Below are 20,971 nucleotides of genomic sequence, written 5' to 3'. Positions count from 1 at the left end.
TCCCTCCCTCTCTCTCTCTCTCTCTCTCTCTCTCTCTCTCTCTCTCTCCCCCTCTCTCTCTCTCCATATAAGAAATTCGAAAGAAGAAGAAGAAGAAGATTCGAAAGAAAAGTTTAGCAAGTTGACGACTTCATCGGCGTCGCAACGGAACAAGCCATCGACAGACGTATCTGTTGGTTTTTCTCTTGGAAACCAGGTGACACGTGGGGGGCTAGCAACGAAGGTAAACGACGATTAACCCCCCAGTGCCATCCGTGCACCCGTTCCCTCGCTTGCCGAGCTATTTACGGGCTAACGATGTAAACGGGTTTCGCCGCATTACGATTAACTCGGACGCAATTATAATGGACCTTGAACGCGGCTCGGGTATCGGCGAGCTCTTCCGTGGTCTAGGAAGTACAGCTGCCGTTTCCTTGCCCGTACATATTATCCGGCGAGTCGTTAATATCGAGCATATATATATATATATACATACATAGTAACAGTCGCGAAACCGGAAACGCTGGAAACGCCTGTCAGCGCCCTTGGAATCGTCGCTGTTGCGAGAAGAGCTGACCTTGTGCAAACGAACTGCAACTAACTCGTAGACGTTGTCTTGCGGCAATGGTGTGTTTCGGCCAGTGTGATCGCCGTTGCATAAATGCTATGGTGTTTCGGCCGTTGCGTGCCAAAAAAAGGGAAAAATATTTTGTATATTAAATTATGTATACATGTATCTTTTTGCGAGTGTGTATCGCTTTGAGCTGAACGCTTCGATGAAACATCTTGTACAATATATATAATATATATAATATATAATAATAATATATATTAGTATATAATAATGTATATATTAATATATAATAATATATATAATATACAATGGGTGTAGAAAGTATTCGTACACGTTACGTTAAAACGTAATAACATTATTATATATATTATGTATTATAATTGGGCCAAGCGGCCTGAATCGTTTGGGGGATGCTAGAGTGATTTTAGATTGCTAGACAACAGCTAAAAAGTTATTTAGAAAAATTGCAATTTGTTGGCGTGATAAATGATCGAGAAAATGATGTTCTTTCAACTTTTTTATCTGAGGCTGCAACGAAAATTTGAAAAAGTGAGTTTTGTGGATTTCATTAATTTGTACGCGTGCAGCAAATTTCGATGTCTTGACAATACATCAACCGATTTCATCGAAATTTGCTGCACGCGTACAAATTAATGAAATCTACAAAATTCACTTTTTCAAATTTTCGTTACAGCCTCAGATAAAAAAGTTGAAAGAACATCATTTTCTCGATCTTTTATCACGCCAACAAATTGCAATTTTTCTATGAAAAAGAAAATTTTAAAAAAAATGCCTTTCGTAGATCTCGGTAATTTCTGTGCAAATTTGATCGAAATCGGTTAACTCAGAGTCGAGCTATAGGGGTTGAAAGAATCTAAAAACTGCAGATTTTTTGCAGTTTTTGATGAAAATCGTGGCAGAACCGCGATTTTTGCGATCATTAATTTGTTGCAACTCGTAACAACGCGAATCGATTCTGCGAAACAATGAACATTTTCTGACTTTCTACATTTTTAAGCGATGCAGCAACAATAATAGTAATAATAATAATAATAATATAATATTATAATAATATATATATATATAATATTATATAATAATATAAATATATAATATTATATAATAATATAAATATATAATATTATATAATAATATAAATATATAATATTATAATAATAATATTTATTATTTAACCCCATTTTACCCTGTAACTCCTGCAACGATCATTCCCGACTAGAGCGGCCACCCCGCCGATGGCCTTCTTCCGCGAGAATGCTAATTAACAATTGGCAATTCGCAGGCGATGCCGGGGCGAGACCGTAAAACGGTCCGTTGGCGGAGGCTAACAAGGCGTGAAGGGTGATTTAACCGGTGACGTCACGGCACCGCCGAAAATGTTTGACGGTTCTCGAGGAGCCCGGTGAACGAAGACACGCGAACGGGGAGCCGACGACGAAGAAGGGCGGAAAAGAGAGACAGGGATCCACCCCACCCCCTCCGTCAGGCTCGTAAACCGGCGCAATGGTCCCGGGGGCGGTGAAGGGTGGTTCAGCCGCCGGGGCCAAAAAGCGGACGGAGGTCGTCAATGTTGATGATGCGTGGATCACGATGTACTGACGGCTCCATCATAGCCTCTCTCGGTGTTCTCTACGCCCCAACGGATCGCCGCGATCGCCGCGCACTTTGCCATTCTATGGGAAGATATACCACCTCGGCGAGGCCTATTCCATTTGCTTTATTGAAATAACTCGGAGGACGCCGAGCGCCGACACGTTCGCGCGTACGAGGGTCGGCCGATTCTATCCGAAACGATTTTCAACGATTCACTCTCGCGAGAACGCCCCTCCACTCCCCGCCCCGTAATAACGTAGAACAAATACGGAATATAGGGTGGAATACAGGGTGTTCACGGTCGCCACGATGTTTTAGGCATTTAGGTCGATCTGGCAAAAAAATGTGTCGAATAAAAGTTACTCAGTAGTTTGATGGAAATAATGTGCATTAATAAAAATTGGGAAACATTTTTTTATTCAATAAAAAGCTAAGGTCACCTTGACTTTTTTAAATTGCACTGTGTATTTTTGACTCGATATTGTTGTAGCTGATGAAAAGACGACCTTGAGCTCATAAATTGGCAATAACTACGAAACTGTGTTTCCTACGCGTTAATGATACGACGTACAAACGTAATAATCGCAGCAATTATACCATATGAGGATGTTGTAGATTGAAACGAATGTCTTCATTTGAAAAAATTGAGATGTTTCCAAATGAACGTCTTCATTTTGTAATTGAGATTGTTTCGTGTGGAAAGGGTTGAAAGTGCCAGAAAATTAGACGGATTTAAAATCGTCAACACAATATTTTCCACTTATCGAGTTTATTAACACTTTGCATTCGAGTGGCGTCTCCGAGGTGCCATTAAAATCTCTCAAATTGTCACGTCTCAAAATAATGTTATTAATCAAATTTGTTTATATTTAGAGAGCCGTTGAAAGCGTAACTATTGCACGGATCACAATGGTTCAATTTATAGGTACATAAATTGATAAATTGATCAAATATATATATTAGGTCGGAGAAACTATTTTAAATTTTGCGTTAATTCGGCTTCGAGTGCAAAGGGTTAACAGAGGATATCTTTAAGAGTATCTTTACGATATGTATAATATCTTATATGTATAATAAGTTATTATATCTTAAAAATTATACGAACACTTTTTTGGGCCACTCCAGCTCATCGAGAACATGTAAAAAAAAGTCTTTGAAACTTTGTTTCCCGTCCGCTAATGTGAATCGACCTTTACCGCTTGTTTTCGGACATGTAACGTTACAAGGTTTGGTAAACCGACTGACAAAAAGGAGAGCGAGAGAAAAAAAAACGCAAGCGAACGGTCCGTTTGTGCGCGGCGTGGGCAACAACACTTTGCCGCCGAATTTGCTCGCCACCCTTCCGATTCGTTTGTTTTTCGCGCCGGCAACAGCCGGCGAACAATTCGAACAATTCCCGCCTGCGAAACATCCGAATTGATCCGAGTTGCCCGTAATCCCGGCGCGGGAACAATCGAAGAGCAGCGACGACGAGAGAACGGGTGTCGAAATTGACGGGCGCGCGCGCGCGCGCTCATACGCGACACCCGACACGACGGTTCGGAAAATTAGATGCAAAGCGAGCAAGAGGTAAACGCAGGAAAAAGGATGTTTCCTGGGCATGATCATTTCGGGGCGTCGCGCCGCGTCGGCAGAAGCGCGGGACGAGCGGCTGACATGCGAGATCCCTGTGCGCCTATCGACACGAATATGCTAATGATCCCGTGGCGCGTTAATTATGCTAATTCCACTATGATTCACCGGGGCAAGCAAACATATGCCGGCCGCCTTGCATTTTATACCGACCACCTGCGGCGCTCTAATTGTCCATGAATTATTAATTTACGGAGGAATAGGCTCTCGTTGCTTGCGCGCACTTCCGAACTTTCACTTTTTAAACGCGCTGAGGGTTGGCTGTTCGTTCGGGAAACGTGTACCTGAAACAGAATATACAGGGTGTTGTTATGCCTGAAAACAGTGAAATATCTCGAAACAGATCGAAGCTACGAAAACAATGTTTATACGAAAAGTGTTCAGTATAAAGAGATGTTTTAGGTAGCATCGATAATTATATTATATATTATATATTATATAATTATATATATATATATATATATATATATATTAATAAAATAAATAAATAATTATATAAATATATTATATATTATATTATATTATTATGTTATATATATCGGCATAATGGTGAACGATATTTCAAGGTCAAGTTGATTTTTTTATATAGGACCATACGTTTTTTCAGTCATATTAGAACAGCTGGTTTCAATACGAATACAGTGTTGTATTATTTCTTTCAGATAATCATAAATTAATAATTTACGGTATAACTTACGACGAACGGTTCGGTGCAATGTTTACGTGACATTATTGCTGTCGCCCAATGCAGATGCAACGTACATAATGACGAATTTTTCTGCGTTTCCTTATGCCTTTCGTATTTCCAATAATCAGTCAAGTAATAGCAAAATTAACGAAAAAGAAGTATTTTAATTATCGTTCGGTAAACTGGTTATTCTGTTATCTAAAAAGAAATTAAAGTTATTTAGTTCAGTTTTAAAATACTTATTGCGTGTTAAAAGGTGTACGAACACTTTTTTATGGGCCACTGTATACGTTGATGGAAGTTCTCTCCGTCGATAATACACAAACGACGATATTCTTCGACCTAATTAAAAGCTAATTTGTATCCGGACATATTCGAGCAATCTAAATTCTCTTAGGAATTCGATTACCAAAATTTTTGACTCGGAGAACATCAGTTTCATCGTTCGAACAGTTTTGAAACTGTGAGCTTTTCAGCTTGCGACGTGGCGGCGAACGCGTTGAAAAAGAAATTAAATTGAGGTTATTAATTCCAACCTGAAGTTTGCAACGATCTCGAACAAAATAGCGAGAATCCTTAATACATACATACATGCATACTTTCACGTGATACGTTCTCGCTGTTTCAATGCCTGTTATTTCAATCAGAAGTTGCAGTTTTTAAAAGGAAAAAACTTTGATAAAGTTTTCGCAAAAATGGGACATTGGCGGACAACGAGTTAACAACGGAAGAATCCGACGCGAAGCAAGCTGAACGTGTTGCGGCCAATTCGACTAGGCCGTTCGAGAGCCGGTCGACCGGTTTACAATGTCGCGCGGATGTTTTAGTAAAGTAGTAAATCGACAGAGCCGTTGAGTCGAGAGCCGGCCGGGATTTAATTAGCAAATTCTGAATATCGGCACGTCGGTCGATATGGCGCGTAGTAGGTCCCCGCGGGGCATAGTCCCTCGACCAATCGAATCGTCGGCCTTTAATCGTTCTCTCGTCGCTCTCGATTTCGCGGAACGTGGAAATACGCGCGATCCACGAAGCGAGCCGAACGCGGATCGCAGCCCCGCGGTAACCTGGACCGGTCGAACGTGCGCGCATTTCGGAGGAGCCCGGCCAGCTCCACGGGACAACACGCTGCATGCGTAATTAATGAAACCAATAAAGCCGTTCGTACCGCTGGAAATTCGTTAAATTTAATTGGACGCAAGTAATCACGCGACCCCGTGAACGCCACGAGGAACATGCGTACGTAGCCGGAGGGAGTGGGGGGGGGGGGGGGGCGCATGCATTCATTGCCGCGAAATTCGTCGAAGAATCGGCAGATTTTTATAAGACCGGCAAAACGCACTCTCAAACAGAAAGAAACTTGTTTTTACCATGTTGTGAGATTATATTATTATTATTATTATTATTATTATAATTACAAAAAAATCGGGGACGATACGTACGCGATTAAATTCAAATTAACTATGAACTAGGGTGATTTGTCCAATGAACGAATATTATCCGTATTGTACGAAAATGTAATGTTGATCGTTACGCTGTTACAAAAAGCTATTAGAAAATGATTAAATTGTGTTCGGACATGAATAAACTTACCGGTAAACCAGCTCAGTTACGATAATGTTATTAAGGGGATTAAACAACGGTGATGTGTGATTAAAATCAACGGCTTAACTGTTGTTCATGCACTGAACAGGTCGCTTGGGTAAATATCATAATTAATACGTCACGTATAGAAGTACGTGATTCATTCCTGGGATCCTTCAATCAAAATTCAAATTACTATCGATACGTGTTAAAGGAATGCATCATTAACAACAATCGCATCCAGAATTGTTATTTAACGGGAAACTTTGTCGAGTAGCTGTGATCATCTTAGGCGGAGCTCGAATGACGGCCGATTTCTGACAGGTCATGTCGAGATTATGTCAAAGTGTTCTACGTCCGTTATGTACGTCTTAATTAAGCAAATAATCAATTAAAAATACACTCCACTGCCTTTGTGCATGTCTTGACAGCGATTTACATGTCGTAGCAGCGGTTGTGAGTTTTCAATTCGAACTCTAAATCTCTCGATATTTGCGAAAACTGTCGGCGGCGGCCATCTTGTGACGCCATGCCGCGAGATCGACACTACGTTGGTCGAATATTGGCAAATATCTCGAGACAACCACAAAGCGGACGTTTCTACAAGCGAGGCAATCGAGCTTAGCCTTTCGGGAATCTGAATTTTCCATTTCTGTATTGCATACTTCGATGTTAAAGCGTCTGTCTAGTTAACGTAACCTCTGCAAACTGATATACATACGTACAGGGTGTCCCAAAAATGTCTCGCAACTTTTTCCTTTACAAAAATGTTCTCCGAGGCACCGATAACGAGTTATTAACGAAAAAAAGTGACCAATGAGAGGCGAGCTCAGCTGGCGCGAGGCGACCGAGCCAATAAGCGGAACAGTGCGCTTCGCGCGCTGGTTGGCTGGGCCGCCTCGCGTCAGCCGTACTCGATTCTTATTGGTCACTTGTTTTTCGTTGATAACTCGTTAACGGTGCCTCGGAGAACATTTTCGTAAAGGAAGAAGTTGCTTCAAATGATCCGGGGAACCCGCCACTTTCGGATCGCTGTAAGTTACATAAATTAATCATCGATTTATAAGTGCGCGCGTCGATCCGCCGTTAAATTAAACCGACATCACAACGAGAATACTAATCCGAGGATGGCGTATCCGGGCGTCAGAACGACGATAACAACGATTCGTATGAATACGAGAGTCCGTGATGGCCTGAGCCGCGTATCGGTGATCGTAAATTTTTTGATTAATGCCGCATTAAGGACGCAGCAGGTTCTATCGATCGAGGATGCGCCGGAGCGTGCATGTCGGCATTAATCTGGTTCACGAGTAACAACGTTTTACGCCGGCCGAGCCTCGCAGGAACGAGAGATATCCTCTCGTCGACGCGGAGCGAGTGAACAAGAGAGAGAGAGAGAGAGAGAGAGAGGAGAGAGTCGTTCGGAATTCACTCGACACTGAAATATCGCATTTCCAACTAAATCTGGCCGAATCTAATTTTACGGGACCCATGTGCATTAGCGGATTAATGCACTCTATTCCTGGTGGACCAAGTGATGAGATGTATTTGCATGGCATTATACTTGCGCCTTGCCCCCGCCGCACCCCCGCTTGCGATACCCCACCTGTCCCCGCCCCTTATTCGGCTCTTCAATCCCATCTCTAATTATACGTGTAGCACCACTATGTGTCCTCTTGTGCAGGTGATAATCATATTACTATCCTATCAACGTTATTGCCATTCCTGCTCGCATACCACGATCACACTATTTGAAGTGCTTAGACTAGTGCCGATCGATCAGCCCCTAAGAGGTTCGAATTTACCCTCCGGCAATCGCCCTTGGCTTTGAAGAGGAGAAACAGGAACGGCGGAGGGGGGGGGGGAGTATATCAGACAATGGGCAAGCAGCTTCTCGACGACCGAAATATCCTATTAGACCTGGACGATATTTATCCGGTCCCGATTCTTCGTTTCCTTTCTATGCGTCGAACTGTCGCGGACTCATTGGCCCGAGCGGCGCGACCGTCCGGCGAATAGAACGTAAATAAGTAAGGACGTTGGGGAGGGGGGAGTAACGAACTCGCGTTCGCAAAGTCTGCCGCGGAAGTTTCGCGAAACTGGCGCGCGCGCAGCTGTCGCGCACGAGAAGAACGAGCCCGAAGAACGTTGTTGCTCTATCGTCGCGCAACTTCCAAGTAATTTCGCGTCGCCGGCCGGGATATAAATCCGCGACGGAGAAAGGAGGGGGACGGCAACTCGCACGGAAACGAAAGCCACGGTGTTCGATCGGTGAACGGTTAACTGACTCAGGAAGGAAGGAAGGAAGGAAGGAAATCGAGGCGATCGCGTAATTCTTACATACAAATAGAACTTAGTCGGACAATACGGAGTTGCGTTTGCGTCTGCACTTTAGGCAACCGGCGCGTCTAACCTGAACGCAGGAGTAGAACCGGGGTACACGCGATATGCAAATCCTGAACGGGAAATGCAACGCCGCCACCCTCTCTCGTGTCCCTGTAAATCACGCGACACTGCTCTTTTTCTAATGAGATACTTTTAATTAAAGGATACAGCCGCCGGTATCTTAATGCCGTCATAACTTCATCGTCACGATCCGGCGAACTAATAATGATAGGCCCCTTGTTGGCTTCGTGCGACGGCCCCCCCCTCCCCCCGCTCGTCAGCCGCGCGGGCAAAGAAATGCTTTCACGACACTCTCTTCGCCCGCCCCCCTACCCTTTGCCGCAACATCGAGCTTCCCTGCCACTTTTCTTCGTCGACTATCCGTTCAGATTGTTATTGTAATCGCCCCCCCCCGGTACGTTATTGTTATTATTGTCGCGCCGGTGTTCCTCCATTTAATTAGGAGCGTGTGCCACCTTTACGACCGACACGGTCTATCGATCCCGGCGTTGGTTAGTATGCCCGCGATTCGGACACCAGGAAAATGGCACAGTTGCTCGTAACAGTGAATTCGCGACAAATTAATCGGGCAAGTAACCAATGCACGGCTAATGCAGGCTGAGCGCCAAATGCTGTTTCTAACGTAATCGAATTTGCAGGTTGTCCGCCGCGCGCCGGCTACAACCGGCCTAACCTATACGCGTCAACGGCGAACTAGCCCGCCCGGCCGACTATACTAATCAAATAATTCATTTCCGCAATCTCGTGTCGCGCGCAATAACGACTCGTCGGTTACCTAGCCGGCTCCGGATTATTCAAAAATAATTTAATCTCTCAGCGGGCAGGTGTCGATTCGATGGAACCTCCGAGCCGCCGATAGTTATGACCGATCGAGTCCGTTTATTGTAGCTTTCACGGTGCTATAATGAAATTCCGAGTAATTTGGCCTGTCCGATGGAGAGAAGGCTTCAAATGTCGAAGCTTATTCCGGGGATTATTTGTTGATCAAGTCGTTTCGGTTCTTCAACCGTGCCATTAAAAGTGAAATAAATGCGGCGTAAGTTCTTCTAATATATTGAAACTATAGTATTTTTTGCTACCGATAAATGCACCGTGTACATGTTTATAAATATTTTTTGGAAAAAGTAGGGTTATTATAACCTTATAACGTGATAACTTGTAAATTAGAGTGTTTAATATTATTCAATTATTAATATAATTCAAATTACTGCAAATTACGGCGTAAGTTCTTCTAATATATTGAAACTATAATATTTTTTGCTACCGATAAATGCACTGTGTGTACATGTTTATAAATATATTTTGAAAAAGTAGGGTTATTATAACCTTATAACGTGATAATGTGTAAATTGTAGTGTTTAATATTATTAAATTATTAATATAATTCAAATTATTGCAGATTTTAAATATGAATTATGAAGATAATTTAAATTATTGAAAATTTACGCGTAAAGAAAATGAACGGTGCAAAGAAACCATTGTATTTTCTCTTGGATTTGATACCCTCTGTATCTGCTTTAGTGTTTAATATTGTTTAGTATAATAATGTTTAATTATATAATTAATATAATATAATAATAGTTAATATTAATAATAATAATATTATATTAATATTAATAATAATAATAAATAATATAATAATAGTAATATTAATATAATATAATAATATAATAAGTGTTTATTAATATAATTCACAAATTATTGCAGATTTGAAATATAAATTACGAAGATAATTTAAATTATTGAAAATTTGTGCGTAAAGAAAATTAACGATGTAAAGAAACCATTGTATTTTCTCTTGGATTTGATACCCTCTGTATCTGCTTTATTGTACTGTTCACACTTATGGGAAAATGAAAATTTGATTGATTCTCAATCAAGTGTTGAACAATTTAATTTAATATGTGTTTTCCGACATATAAGTACTAAAAACGCGTTCATTTATTAAAACAAAAACAAACGAACGAGAATTTAAACTTTGAAGGAGGAACGTCTAATGAATCGCTGCACTCGTGTAACCAAAGGTAATTAATGCACTGGCCAATAGCGGGTTTAAAGTTTTTTCATTTGTAGGGATAAAGCAAAGTTTGCGCGAAGGTTTAAGGAAGAAAACGCGTCGTTTTGTAAGGACTAATGCCACTTAATTGGCAAACAGGTGCAACAATGCCTCGCGCATTAAATTAACTTTTAATTAACTATCGCGAATGAAATTCTGCTCGTAGAACTTTTTTCTGACAGCGTGGTGGCCTCACCACTCGTTCTAATGGAGCAACTTTCAGCTGCGATGGTGGTGTAATGGTCAGCATAGTTGCCTTCCAAGCAGTTGATCCGGGTTCGATTCCCGGCCATCGCAGTAGTTTTTTTTTGTTTTTATTTTTCCTTGTGCGAACGCATGAATTTATAACAGAAATAGTCCACGTTGTTCTTGTGTGCCCATTTTAAATCAGTGGAATCAAACTGCGATGGTGGTGTAATGGTCAGCATAGTTGCCTTCCAAGCAGTTGATCCGGGTTCGATTCCCGGCCATCGCAGTAATTTTATTTTACCACCTTTTAACGATCCTTTTCCCGATCGTCTTTCTACCGAAAATTACAATCACGGTCGAATGACGTTTGACAGAACTGCTGCGTATCCACGCGCAGCAATTAACCTATTATATATCAATTAATATAATATATATATCTATAATATATATATATATATATATATATATATATATATATATATATATATATATATATATATATATATATATTATATTATATATTATATATATATATAATAATTATAATAATATATATATCAATTAACCTATTTGCTTCAATTAAAATTTTGTTTACCGTGTTATGAGATCTACGCGGGGTTCGTTCTGCACGTAAAAATAAAAAAATAAGTGTTGTGTTACAATCTATAAGAACTGTTTTGTTCGAAAATAATCGGAAATACATGCTGCACGCATGAAATGAGAGGATAAGTAAATACAATTTATGAAACAGCCCACAGTAAAATGTAACGTGAATAGTTGCTAGAAACTTCGTAAAACAACTTTTTCGCAGGTGGTTGACGAATTTAAAAGAAGATATTCGACCGGTCTATTTTTTGGTTAAGGTTCTAATCGAGTTCTAATCACCACACCGATTTAAAAAAGAGGAACCTTCGTATTCCACTATTTACATATAATTAATTATTATAATATAATTATATATATTATAATACAATCATAATTATTATAATTATTTACAAACATTTATTGTGTAACTTTATCGTGCAACATTGTTTACTTACTTTTATGTAAGAAATATACGATTGCAATATGTATAAATAATATGTGATCCAATTCCATGTTCATATTATACATTGAAAATATTTTTTGGTGCATTATATAATATGAATGATTTAAATATAAACACAATACATTATTGTTAACGATAACAGATAGCAAAAAAAAAAGGATTCCGGTACCGGGAATCGAACCCGAGCCTCCTGGGTGAGAGCCAGGTATCCTAGCCACTAGACCATACCGGATCTGTGAGAGATGCTCCGAATATAACAGATAAATTGTCAAAATTGCTTTCGTTAAAAATAAAAAATATTTCCGGTACCGGGAATCGAACCCGAGCCTCCTGGGTGAGAGCCAGGTATCCTAGCCACTAGACCATACCGGACTTGATGCTTCAATCGTCTAATAAGCAAAATGGGTAAGATTGTTTCGTTACAATTTAGGTTAAAGCATCGAATTAATAAAACATTAGCTAAATTGAGTATGTGGATTCTCTTAATATTACAATAATATACATTTTTTCCAATGCAGGAGGTGCTTTAAAATGGTAATGCATTTAAAATGATAGACGAGTATGTACTTTATGTACATGACTTTTCTTTTAACATGCATGTAATATGTACTTACATTTCACTATATGTATGTATATGTACATCGAAAAATCATACCGTTTCAATCGATAGAGGTAAATAATACACAAAATGCACAAATTAATCATTTATTGAGAAAAATAGTTGCTTTCGGTTTTTATTATCTATTTCTCACGACCTAATAACATTTCTACACATTTTCGATGAACATTTTTGTTTTCGATAGTAAAATATATGTTTCAACTTCTTTTCAAGGTCTTGTCAACATTATGTTACATGTTTCGTAAATACAAAGTGGCACAAACTTTCTTGGTACTCTCTTAATCGAACAAAAGCTATTCCTAAAAGATATAGTAATGGCGGGAAAATTTTACCATATGACATTGAAGTCCTATCACATTCGAATTTGATTGGTTAATTCGGCAACAGTGGCAACAATGTGTTCTGACTCATATACGATACATACGCGACACATAGGTACAATCAGTTGCTTCCAACTTCCCGTTCATTCCAGTGTTGATTCCCTAATGGCGAGCAATGAACGTGAGTGAATACTGTATGCTGGAAAGACTGTAGTGATTTTCGAACAAAGGCCTCGCGAAAAGCAGAGGTTCTGCGTAACTTTAGTGAGTAACATCGACAAGGTAAGGCTCATTTCGACCTTTTCACCAACTTCTCCAATGATTACAGAATTGTTTGAGAACTTTGCTACAGAGTCATTGACCGCAGTGTATGTATATGTTTTTTTTTTTAAATTGATTGTAATTAACTTATACACTGCATTGTACATGAACGATAGCCTCTCATTATTATTCGATAAAAACCTGTTGCACCAAAAAAACCTGCGTGAATTCCAGCAACAGTTAACCTTTTCTTTTATATTAATTTACGATAATATGTAATTCTGTATTGACAATTTCAAAAATACATTGCAGTATTATGTCCATTAGAGAGAAGTTGACTTAACAATTTTATCAGTGTATTCTAAGTTTATTTAGCTATACAGTTTCCTGTGATTTTTATTCATTATTTGAATTTTGAGTTACATATAAGACTATAATTTGTGTCTATTTTTGTCAAGGTTGTTTTGACACTGAAATTTTTCAATCAGATAGTAAATAATTTTAAATAGTATATTCATAGGATTTCAAGATTGGAAAAAGTCAAACGTTAATAAATAAGTAATTACAGAAGTTGGGTGAAACTGAAAACATTTTGATTTATAAAAATATGAATAAAAAGCATATAGCCTTTCTTGACACTGAAATTAATTCTTTATGAAGCAAAATTTGTTCCTAAATAATATGCTAATTATACATATAGTGCTATTTTACTAAAGCAATGATTCTTTTTTCATAGACTTTACAGCATGTGGGGATCATAAAAAATGGACAAATTACACGAAGACATCCTTAAACGTCTACGTTCAAGTATAGTTATTGACGTGGATGTATTTAATGATATAATAAAACCACTGAAATCGGACTACATATTATCTGAAGATGATGTAGCAAGGATCAAAGCTGGTAATTCTAAAGAAGAAAAAGCTGAAATCTTATTAGATATACTTCCAAGGTATATAGTGAAATAAAATTCACGTTTCTATGAAAGAAATAACTTACGAGGATGTGGATGTTAAATAATTACGATGGTATATCTTTTAGTCGGGGAGCAGATGCCTTCGATAAGTTTCGTCAAGCTTTGCGACACCATTATGAATGGATAAGTGAAGATATGGATCGACAAGAGGCGAACGAAAAAACTTTGACTGATGTAAGACGTGTCTGTACACCAAATCTCCCACCACTTTCACCTTTAACTGTGAGTAGGGAACAAAAGGTACGATGCGCGAAATAAATGAAATATTGTATAATTAGTATAGATAGTATACTACGTCATCCGTTGCTTACAATTTTGTATGTACATGCATTGAAGTACAAATTAAAATATGCATCAACAATTAAGTTTTTAACATTTTATGTGCATGCTTATGGATATGAATCATGTAAGTTAAAAGATATTGTTCAATATTTTACAATATTGATGTTTTACGCTCTAGATATATAATATTTATATAAAATTAAATTAATTCACTTTAATTATAGATTAAACAGTTAAAAGATTACTTGGAAAAATTGCAACCAAACGAATATGTTGTACTTCATGGAATGAAAGGATTCGGTAAATCATGTTTAACAGCAAGCACTTTGAAGGACACAAAATTCGTAAGAAATACGTTTAATGTAGGTCCTCTTTGTGGAAGATATCAAACAAGGAATAAAATAACGATATAAATTAATTGGTAAATTGCTTTTAGAATGAGATTTACTGGCTCAAATTTGGATACACGTGTTCAGTAGATGAAGAAATATTGATTCAATTAAATAAACTGTATCATCAAGTAAAGAATTTGGAAATGTTACCTGAAACATTAAAACCTGAACCTTTGAAAGATTCGTTAATTCATTTTTTAAAACATTACTTTGCTAAAGAAGGAAATTCTCGTGCATTATTAATTTTGGATGATGTTTGCAATAGTAAAATAATTGAAATATTTGATTTCGGCTGCAAAACGTTAGTAACAACTGCTGATCTAGATATTGTGTTTGATAAGAGGCCTTCCGTCATTGAGGTAATTTATAATCACATATTTTCATCTTCTTATTACAAATACTACGAGTATCCTATAGCAAATGTGATTGTAATGAAATATGTTCTTGTAGATGAGTGATGGCTTCACAGAAGCAGAAACTTTAGGTCTTTTTGCAAAAGTGTTAGGTACAGAAGTAGATAAACTCCCAGTAGAAGCAAAACTAATTCATTATGAATGCAAAGGGATGCCTCTGTTAATCGCTATGTTTTCTGCTCAGTTTGAAGAATTCAAAGATGATATGAAATTACGATCAAATAAATGGACATACTATTTAAATTCTTTGAAAAATAGAGATGAAAAGAATCGGTACATTTTAAGTCTGTTAGAACTTTAATATGTTTAAGTAAAATCATAATTCATTCGGTTTCCACTATTTCCAGTGTCATCAAAAAATTTCTAAAAAAGCAAGAAGCGATATTTAATATATGTATAGAGAATTTATCTGATGAAATGAGGAAACATTATCAAGAATTAGTAATCTTTAGAGAAGATATCAATATAACATCACAGGTAAAACGCTTGACTATTTAAACACTACACAAACATTACAATTCATGTAATGTATTGTTGTGTTCTATTTATTTTATAGACATTAGAAATTCTTTGGGACGAAGAAATCCATCAAGTTGATGAAATGATGCTTGAACTATCTCATAAATCATTAGCTGCCAGACAATGGAACAACGAACTGCGTAGCTACATATATGGTGTACATGATTTATTACTTTGCCATTTGCGAAAAAAATTTTCTAACGATGAATTGACACAAATGCACAAATCATTTATTGAGAAATATCGTAAAAAATGCAATGGTGATTTTTCAAAACTACCAGCAGATAATTACAGTTACTCGTACATTGGACATCACTTAAAAGAAGCAAAATTATATGAAGAATTTCCTAAGATATATTTCAACTTCGATTTTATTCAAGCAACCATAGAGCATAGTGGTTTAACTAACCTGTTAATTGATTTGGATAATTACAGAGAGTACATTACCAGAAATTCTGACCCAGTATTGAAAATGCGTCTAACTGATCTTGAAAAGTTCTTAGAAGAACAAGCAGGTGTCATAGCAAAATGTAGATACAAAAAGTGTCTAGATATAGTACAAATCGCCATGAATCATCCTTATGAAGGATTTGTTAAAGATACTGCCATTAAGCTTGCAAAAGAAAGGACTAAAAGTTTGTATGTTCTTCATGATAAAAGAATGGGACAAATGTACATGCCATGGAGCGAAGAGATGCTGACAGAAATTTGTACGGTTTGTTTTGCACATGATCCAGACCTAATTTTGGTCGGAAATGAAGCTGGCGAAATATTTTTGTGGAATAGTATTTACAAAAGGCAACAGATTTTCAATGGACATAACAAGAGTCGAATAAGAAAGATTGTTGTGTCTAGCGATCATGACTGCTTTCTGTCACTAGACGATCATGGTATAATTAAGCTTTTTAGACTTTATAACGATGCAGATTATGATAAAGATCAAATTGTTTTATTAAATCCAAAACAAAAGCAACCTTTTTGGAGAGAAATTTTTACTGGCAAGTATTCTCATGACGATAGCTCAAAAGTGTTCTCTGTTGATAAAGAAATTATATTGGATATGACATTTGCGCAGGATAATAATTATATTGCAGTTTGTACAAACAAGGGTACCATAAAGGTATAAATATTTACGAAAATGAGCATTTATTATTCTGATCCAATTAAGTAGGATAAAGTGTTACTATTATTTTAGGTCTGGGATCGTAATGGGTGTGTAGTGTCAATTCCTGAACATAATTCTCGCAGGTCAGTTATTTATTATCTATTATATGTTGTATACTGTATTCCGTGCTATTATCTTTAATATAATAACTTTATTAAAATTGTTACAGTCACCTGAAGAGCATAGTATTTTCAGAAGGAAGCAACTTGTTACATATAATGGATGAAACGAATGGAGTTTTAATATCATATCGTAAATATAATTCGGAATATAAGTATCTATCACAGTACAACCCAAATTTGCAAAAGAAGAAGATTATATTCTTCTGTAACGTGCCAGAACAAAATAATTCATTAATCATTGTTACCGAAGATAAAGCTGTATATATAAAATGGTTTCAATTCAGCAACGATCAAATGCACAGCTATAAAAAGCAGATCAGAGCGAGCGTTGAGAACAAAAACACGGTTTTTGTTTGCAGTGCTTTAACATACGATGGCCAGTACTTAATTTTGGCGGATTCTAATGGTTTTATAAACATATGGAAAACCAACGAAGGACTACAACCAATAGCAACGTATAAGAGTCGCGTATCCTCTTTGGATACTTACTGGTTAAAAGAAAAAGGATACCACATTATCTGTGGTAGCGAAAACCAGTTGCTTCACAAGTGGAAACTTCCAGTAGAAGGAATTTGCAAATCGATGAAAAAACCATTATTTGATGCAGCTGTGCAGCCATTATATGAACCTGATACTATTATTACAGAGACATTCGCGAATACTGTTGTTACATTAGTTGGCGATACGATAATAGCAGAATCTAAACCATTTAATGGAAAGTTAAATAACTTGGTTATTTCATCGGATAAATCGAAAATAGTATTCGTTACAGATGAAGATGTAGTTGCCTTATTTGATATTGACCGAAAGGAAACTATAAACATCTTGAAAAATGCAGAATTAATAAAAATGGCTAAAATACAAAACAATAATGTAATAATCTGTCGAGAAAAGGATGACAATTTGAGGGTAAGAAATTTTCTAGGCTAACAAACCATAATAACATTGTTCGTTTGTCACTTTTTTATTTAATTATTTATAGATATGGCAAAACATAGATATATCATACTTGGTTGAAAATACAGGATTCGTTATTTCAATTCATGAAATAAATGAAAAATGTGTTGTAACAGTAACAAGAAGTGGTATAATCACGATCTGGAATATAAATGGTACAAATTGGTTACGGATAGATAGAGTAAGCATCGGAGGCTTGGACACGATCACCACATTCAGTTGTTTAAGTTACGGAAAGAATATCTTGGCTTTGCTGAATGAAAATGGGGATGTAGTTTTATATAAGCTGCAAGAAGATACAATAACGCTACCAGTATCTATAAAATTAACCAATTACTTTATGAAGAAGTATAAGCAGAAATTAACGTGTTGTGAAATTTCACAGAAAGAAGAATATTTGGCTATTGGTTGTGAAAGTGGAGATATTTTTGTAAGCTATAATTGAACATTTGTTTTTACTTGGAAAGATATGAAAAAAATGTCATAATGTCGTATTTTATTATTGATTTTCAGATCATTAATATAAATTTGGGAATGGAAGTACATAAATTATGTTTTCATACAACTCCTATTACACAATTGTACTGGGCACCTTCTGCAATCAACGTCCCTATTTTGCTCTCTGTAAATTCTGACGAACTAGTTTGGTGGAACATTGCCTTGGACACGCATAAGGATAAGCAGAATACGAGAAGACATGAAAATATGCGTCGTAGCACTAGTTTTACATTAGACAACAGAAGTTCAATTAATCATTCGCATATGTCTTCTAGTCAAAGTGCAGACTTGAATGTCTACAGTGCGCAACGACCCTTAGAAGATATTCACGAGACCCTTACTATCACGAATGGAGTATCTACCGTAAGTAAGTACTGGAAGCTCAAAGAAGGTAAAGATCCAAAGCAACCGGCACTATTAGCTGTAGTGGAATTACCATCGAATTTTCTTGCAAAAGTCTGTGTATCTACAGATTTCACAAAATTTGTAACAGTTGACATGTATGGGTCAATTAGCACTTTTTCAATATATGGATACAATTAATAATAGCTGTCCTAAGTCATAATTCTTACAATATTATCAAGAATACACAATTGTTTCGTAATGTTCCTTTATGATCGAACGGAGACGTCATAAAGTTTGTAAATGATACAGGCACAGCTATTATTAAATCAAAGTGAATCCAATTTAAGTTAAAGAATAAGTAAATTATTATACAACTATTATCGACTGATGCTCAAAAGACTACTTAGAAAAAATATGTACACTTCATAACAGTACCACAAGCTGCCACTTGCATTTACCAGTAAATGAAAGGATCTCTTATTTTCATGTATTTTTATATCTATACAAAACTATCATAGTTTCATTCATGACTGCTCTTTTTATACGATTCTATTTAAAAGAAATTTTCCTGATAATAACAGACTTCGATGCATTTATACTAATGATAAACAAGTTTTCATTAAGTTGCCAAACTATATATCTCAAACATTTTATTTAATTTCACATTTGTACAAATATTTTTTTTTTTTTTATTTAGATAGAAAAATTATATATCCACTGCAATTTAGTATTATGGATATAGATACACAGGAGAATAGTGTATACTTATTTCATAAGTGTTATCGCAATATGAAATACATTTTAAATATTATATTAGATAAAATATTCGTATTCGAAAATTAATCGCTCATAAAATTGTATCATACATATACAGGATAAATAGCTAAGATACTTAATTGCATCAAATTGCACAACGAACAAATTTGTCTAATTAATAAATTTTACTGATATGGAAGACTTATTCTTTGTTTAATCTGAACAATGTAATGTGATAAATGAAAAGATAAAAAAAAATTTAACTAATTATGCATTATGTACTTATAAGTTTATAAATCATTTAATTTAATTTTTACGATTAATATTAAAATTTTTATCAACTCTTTTACAAATTGTAAAAGCTTCCATATCTTTAATTTCATTTATTTCTAAGCTAGAAAATTAATACCACTATTTTTATCGTTATTTCGATCTATGTGCCTTAAGTATACTATACATATATTTAAGGGGAAGTGAAAATTTATCCATAAACTGTGTTATAGTTTAAGTATGTCTATACATACATACTAATTCTACTCTCCAACTATCACTATACAATGCGGTACTCTCTAGGTAATATTTACCTTACTCGTTCAATTTACATAGAAAATGGGAAACAATTTAATTTTAAACATTTTAACAACTTCGTGTGACAACATGGTATTTTTAATGAGTACGTTCCGGTCAACTATTTTACCTTCTATAATCTGAAAATTTTCTTGCAATACTTTTTTGTATGCGTTGATTTTTTGCGATTTCATTAAATTTATTTGATCTCATATATTACTATATCTATTATATTTTGAACGTCTAGTAAAACAAACACATAAAAAAAGAATAAAAGTAACGTTACGATAAGGGAGAAATAAGATATGCATGCAGATTTTTGCAGGAAGTTTGTGAAACATTGCAAATTTGTTAGAAATGCGTATATGTATAATTCGTATAATCGAACGTGGTTGTAAACGCGACGAAGCATTTGTAAATATTGTGATATATAGAATACATATAATTGACATGTATTCGTCAACTGCGGTGCAATCTATGAGAGATCTAAGCAATAGCAATCCGCTCGAACACGCTAGCCAGTGCTACTCTTGAATAGCAATTGCGACAATTCTGCAATCTCTCGTTGAGCTCAATTTTTTAATAGCATTTATTGTATTTTACTCGATGTTATAAAAGAGGAATGTACACATTTAATTGTAATAAAGCCTTGTATATAGGTACACCTTCCATGCATCGTTCCCACAAGATCAACGAACTGAATCCGGAATTGCATTTGCAAAAGCACGCCTCCATTAACGATTACGTATGGTTAACACGTTGATTGAAACGTTGGCTGATCTTATATCGTACAATTTGGCACTGTATCCTGCGTCCAATTTTATACTCTAGGTCAATGTCGATTATTCCGTAGCAGCGACAGTAATGTTGATAGTTATGTTACCACTAAATTTATAGCTGCTGTTTCCTTGTTACCAAATGTATTCTGTATTATAAAGTATCTTATATTATATTATATAATATTAATATAATACTATATAATATTATATTATATATTATAAATATATATTATATT

At 36.2% G+C, this 20,971-nt stretch overlaps 1 protein-coding gene, 2 long non-coding RNA genes and 4 other non-coding genes across 13 annotated transcripts; 4 read left to right on the top strand and 3 right to left on the bottom strand.

The window, feature by feature from the left end:
• Positions 1-2,558: 2,558 nt before the first annotated feature.
• On the bottom strand, positions 2,559-6,852 carry LOC117217843 (uncharacterized). 3 transcript variants are annotated; one of them, XR_013035175.1, is made up of 4 exons: positions 4,894-6,852; positions 4,751-4,826; positions 4,494-4,682; positions 2,559-4,080 (listed from the first exon to the last, which is right to left on the bottom strand). It is a non-coding gene; the product is annotated as an uncharacterized LOC117217843 (long non-coding RNA). The 3 variants fall into 3 exon arrangements; XR_013035174.1 differs by having other exon boundaries at positions 4,751-6,239; positions 6,324-6,852; XR_004489651.2 differs by having other exon boundaries at positions 4,751-6,852.
• A 1,360-nt stretch (positions 6,853-8,212) lies between these two features.
• On the top strand, positions 8,213-9,946 carry LOC143260901 (uncharacterized). The gene is made up of 3 exons (XR_013035177.1): positions 8,213-9,039; positions 9,110-9,507; positions 9,871-9,946. It is a non-coding gene; the product is annotated as an uncharacterized LOC143260901 (long non-coding RNA).
• Positions 9,947-10,752: 806 nt separating this feature from the next.
• Positions 10,753-10,824, top strand: TRNAG-UCC (transfer RNA glycine (anticodon UCC)). Its single transcript has one exon. It is a non-coding gene; the product is annotated as a tRNA-Gly (tRNA).
• Positions 10,825-10,930: 106 nt separating this feature from the next.
• On the top strand, positions 10,931-11,002 carry TRNAG-UCC (transfer RNA glycine (anticodon UCC)). The gene has a single exon. It is a non-coding gene; the product is annotated as a tRNA-Gly (tRNA).
• Positions 11,003-11,279: 277 nt separating this feature from the next.
• LOC117217803 (Death-associated APAF1-related killer) lies at positions 11,280-20,618 on the top strand. Of its 5 annotated transcripts, XM_033465643.2 has the most exons (14): positions 11,280-12,169; positions 12,283-12,436; positions 12,597-12,985; positions 13,701-13,916; positions 14,006-14,180; positions 14,447-14,584; positions 14,659-14,973; positions 15,065-15,300; positions 15,375-15,504; positions 15,584-16,666; positions 16,742-16,794; positions 16,881-17,742; positions 17,816-18,220; positions 18,304-20,618. In XM_033465643.2, exons 4-14 carry the CDS (start codon positions 13,729-13,731, stop codon positions 18,829-18,831), a joined length of 4,113 nt encoding a protein of 1,370 aa, XP_033321534.2. In that variant the 5' UTR covers positions 11,280-12,169; positions 12,283-12,436; positions 12,597-12,985; positions 13,701-13,728; the 3' UTR covers positions 18,832-20,618. The 5 variants fall into 5 exon arrangements, with proteins under 5 accessions (XP_033321534.2, XP_076383591.1, XP_076383592.1 ...); XM_076527476.1 differs by having other exon boundaries at positions 11,280-12,436; positions 12,856-12,985; XM_076527477.1 differs by having other exon boundaries at positions 11,280-12,436; positions 14,456-14,584.
• Positions 11,925-11,996, bottom strand: TRNAE-CUC (transfer RNA glutamic acid (anticodon CUC)). The gene has a single exon. It is a non-coding gene; the product is annotated as a tRNA-Glu (tRNA).
• TRNAE-CUC (transfer RNA glutamic acid (anticodon CUC)) lies at positions 12,065-12,136 on the bottom strand. Its single transcript has one exon. It is a non-coding gene; the product is annotated as a tRNA-Glu (tRNA).
• Positions 20,619-20,971: the final 353 nt, after the last annotated feature.

This window comes from Megalopta genalis, unplaced genomic scaffold (genome assembly GCF_051020955.1).
Source record: "Megalopta genalis isolate 19385.01 unplaced genomic scaffold, iyMegGena1_principal scaffold0023, whole genome shotgun sequence".
In the NCBI taxonomy this organism is placed as follows: Eukaryota; Metazoa; Arthropoda; class Insecta; order Hymenoptera; family Halictidae; genus Megalopta; species Megalopta genalis.
The sequence above is the reverse complement of the archived record's forward strand: the minus strand, read 5'-3'. Positions and strand labels throughout refer to the sequence as shown.

Excerpts from the sequence above, each read along its gene's own strand:
- LOC117217803 (XM_033465643.2), top strand. The coding sequence starts at position 13,729 with ATGGACAAATTACACGAAGACATCCTTAAACGTCTACGTTCAAGTATA. Across the intron at positions 14,974-15,064 it reads AGAGGCCTTCCGTCATTGAG|ATGAGTGATGGCTTCACAGA; the intron begins GTAATTTATAAT and ends ATGTTCTTGTAG. Across the intron at positions 15,301-15,374 it reads AATAGAGATGAAAAGAATCG|TGTCATCAAAAAATTTCTAA; the intron begins GTACATTTTAAG and ends CACTATTTCCAG.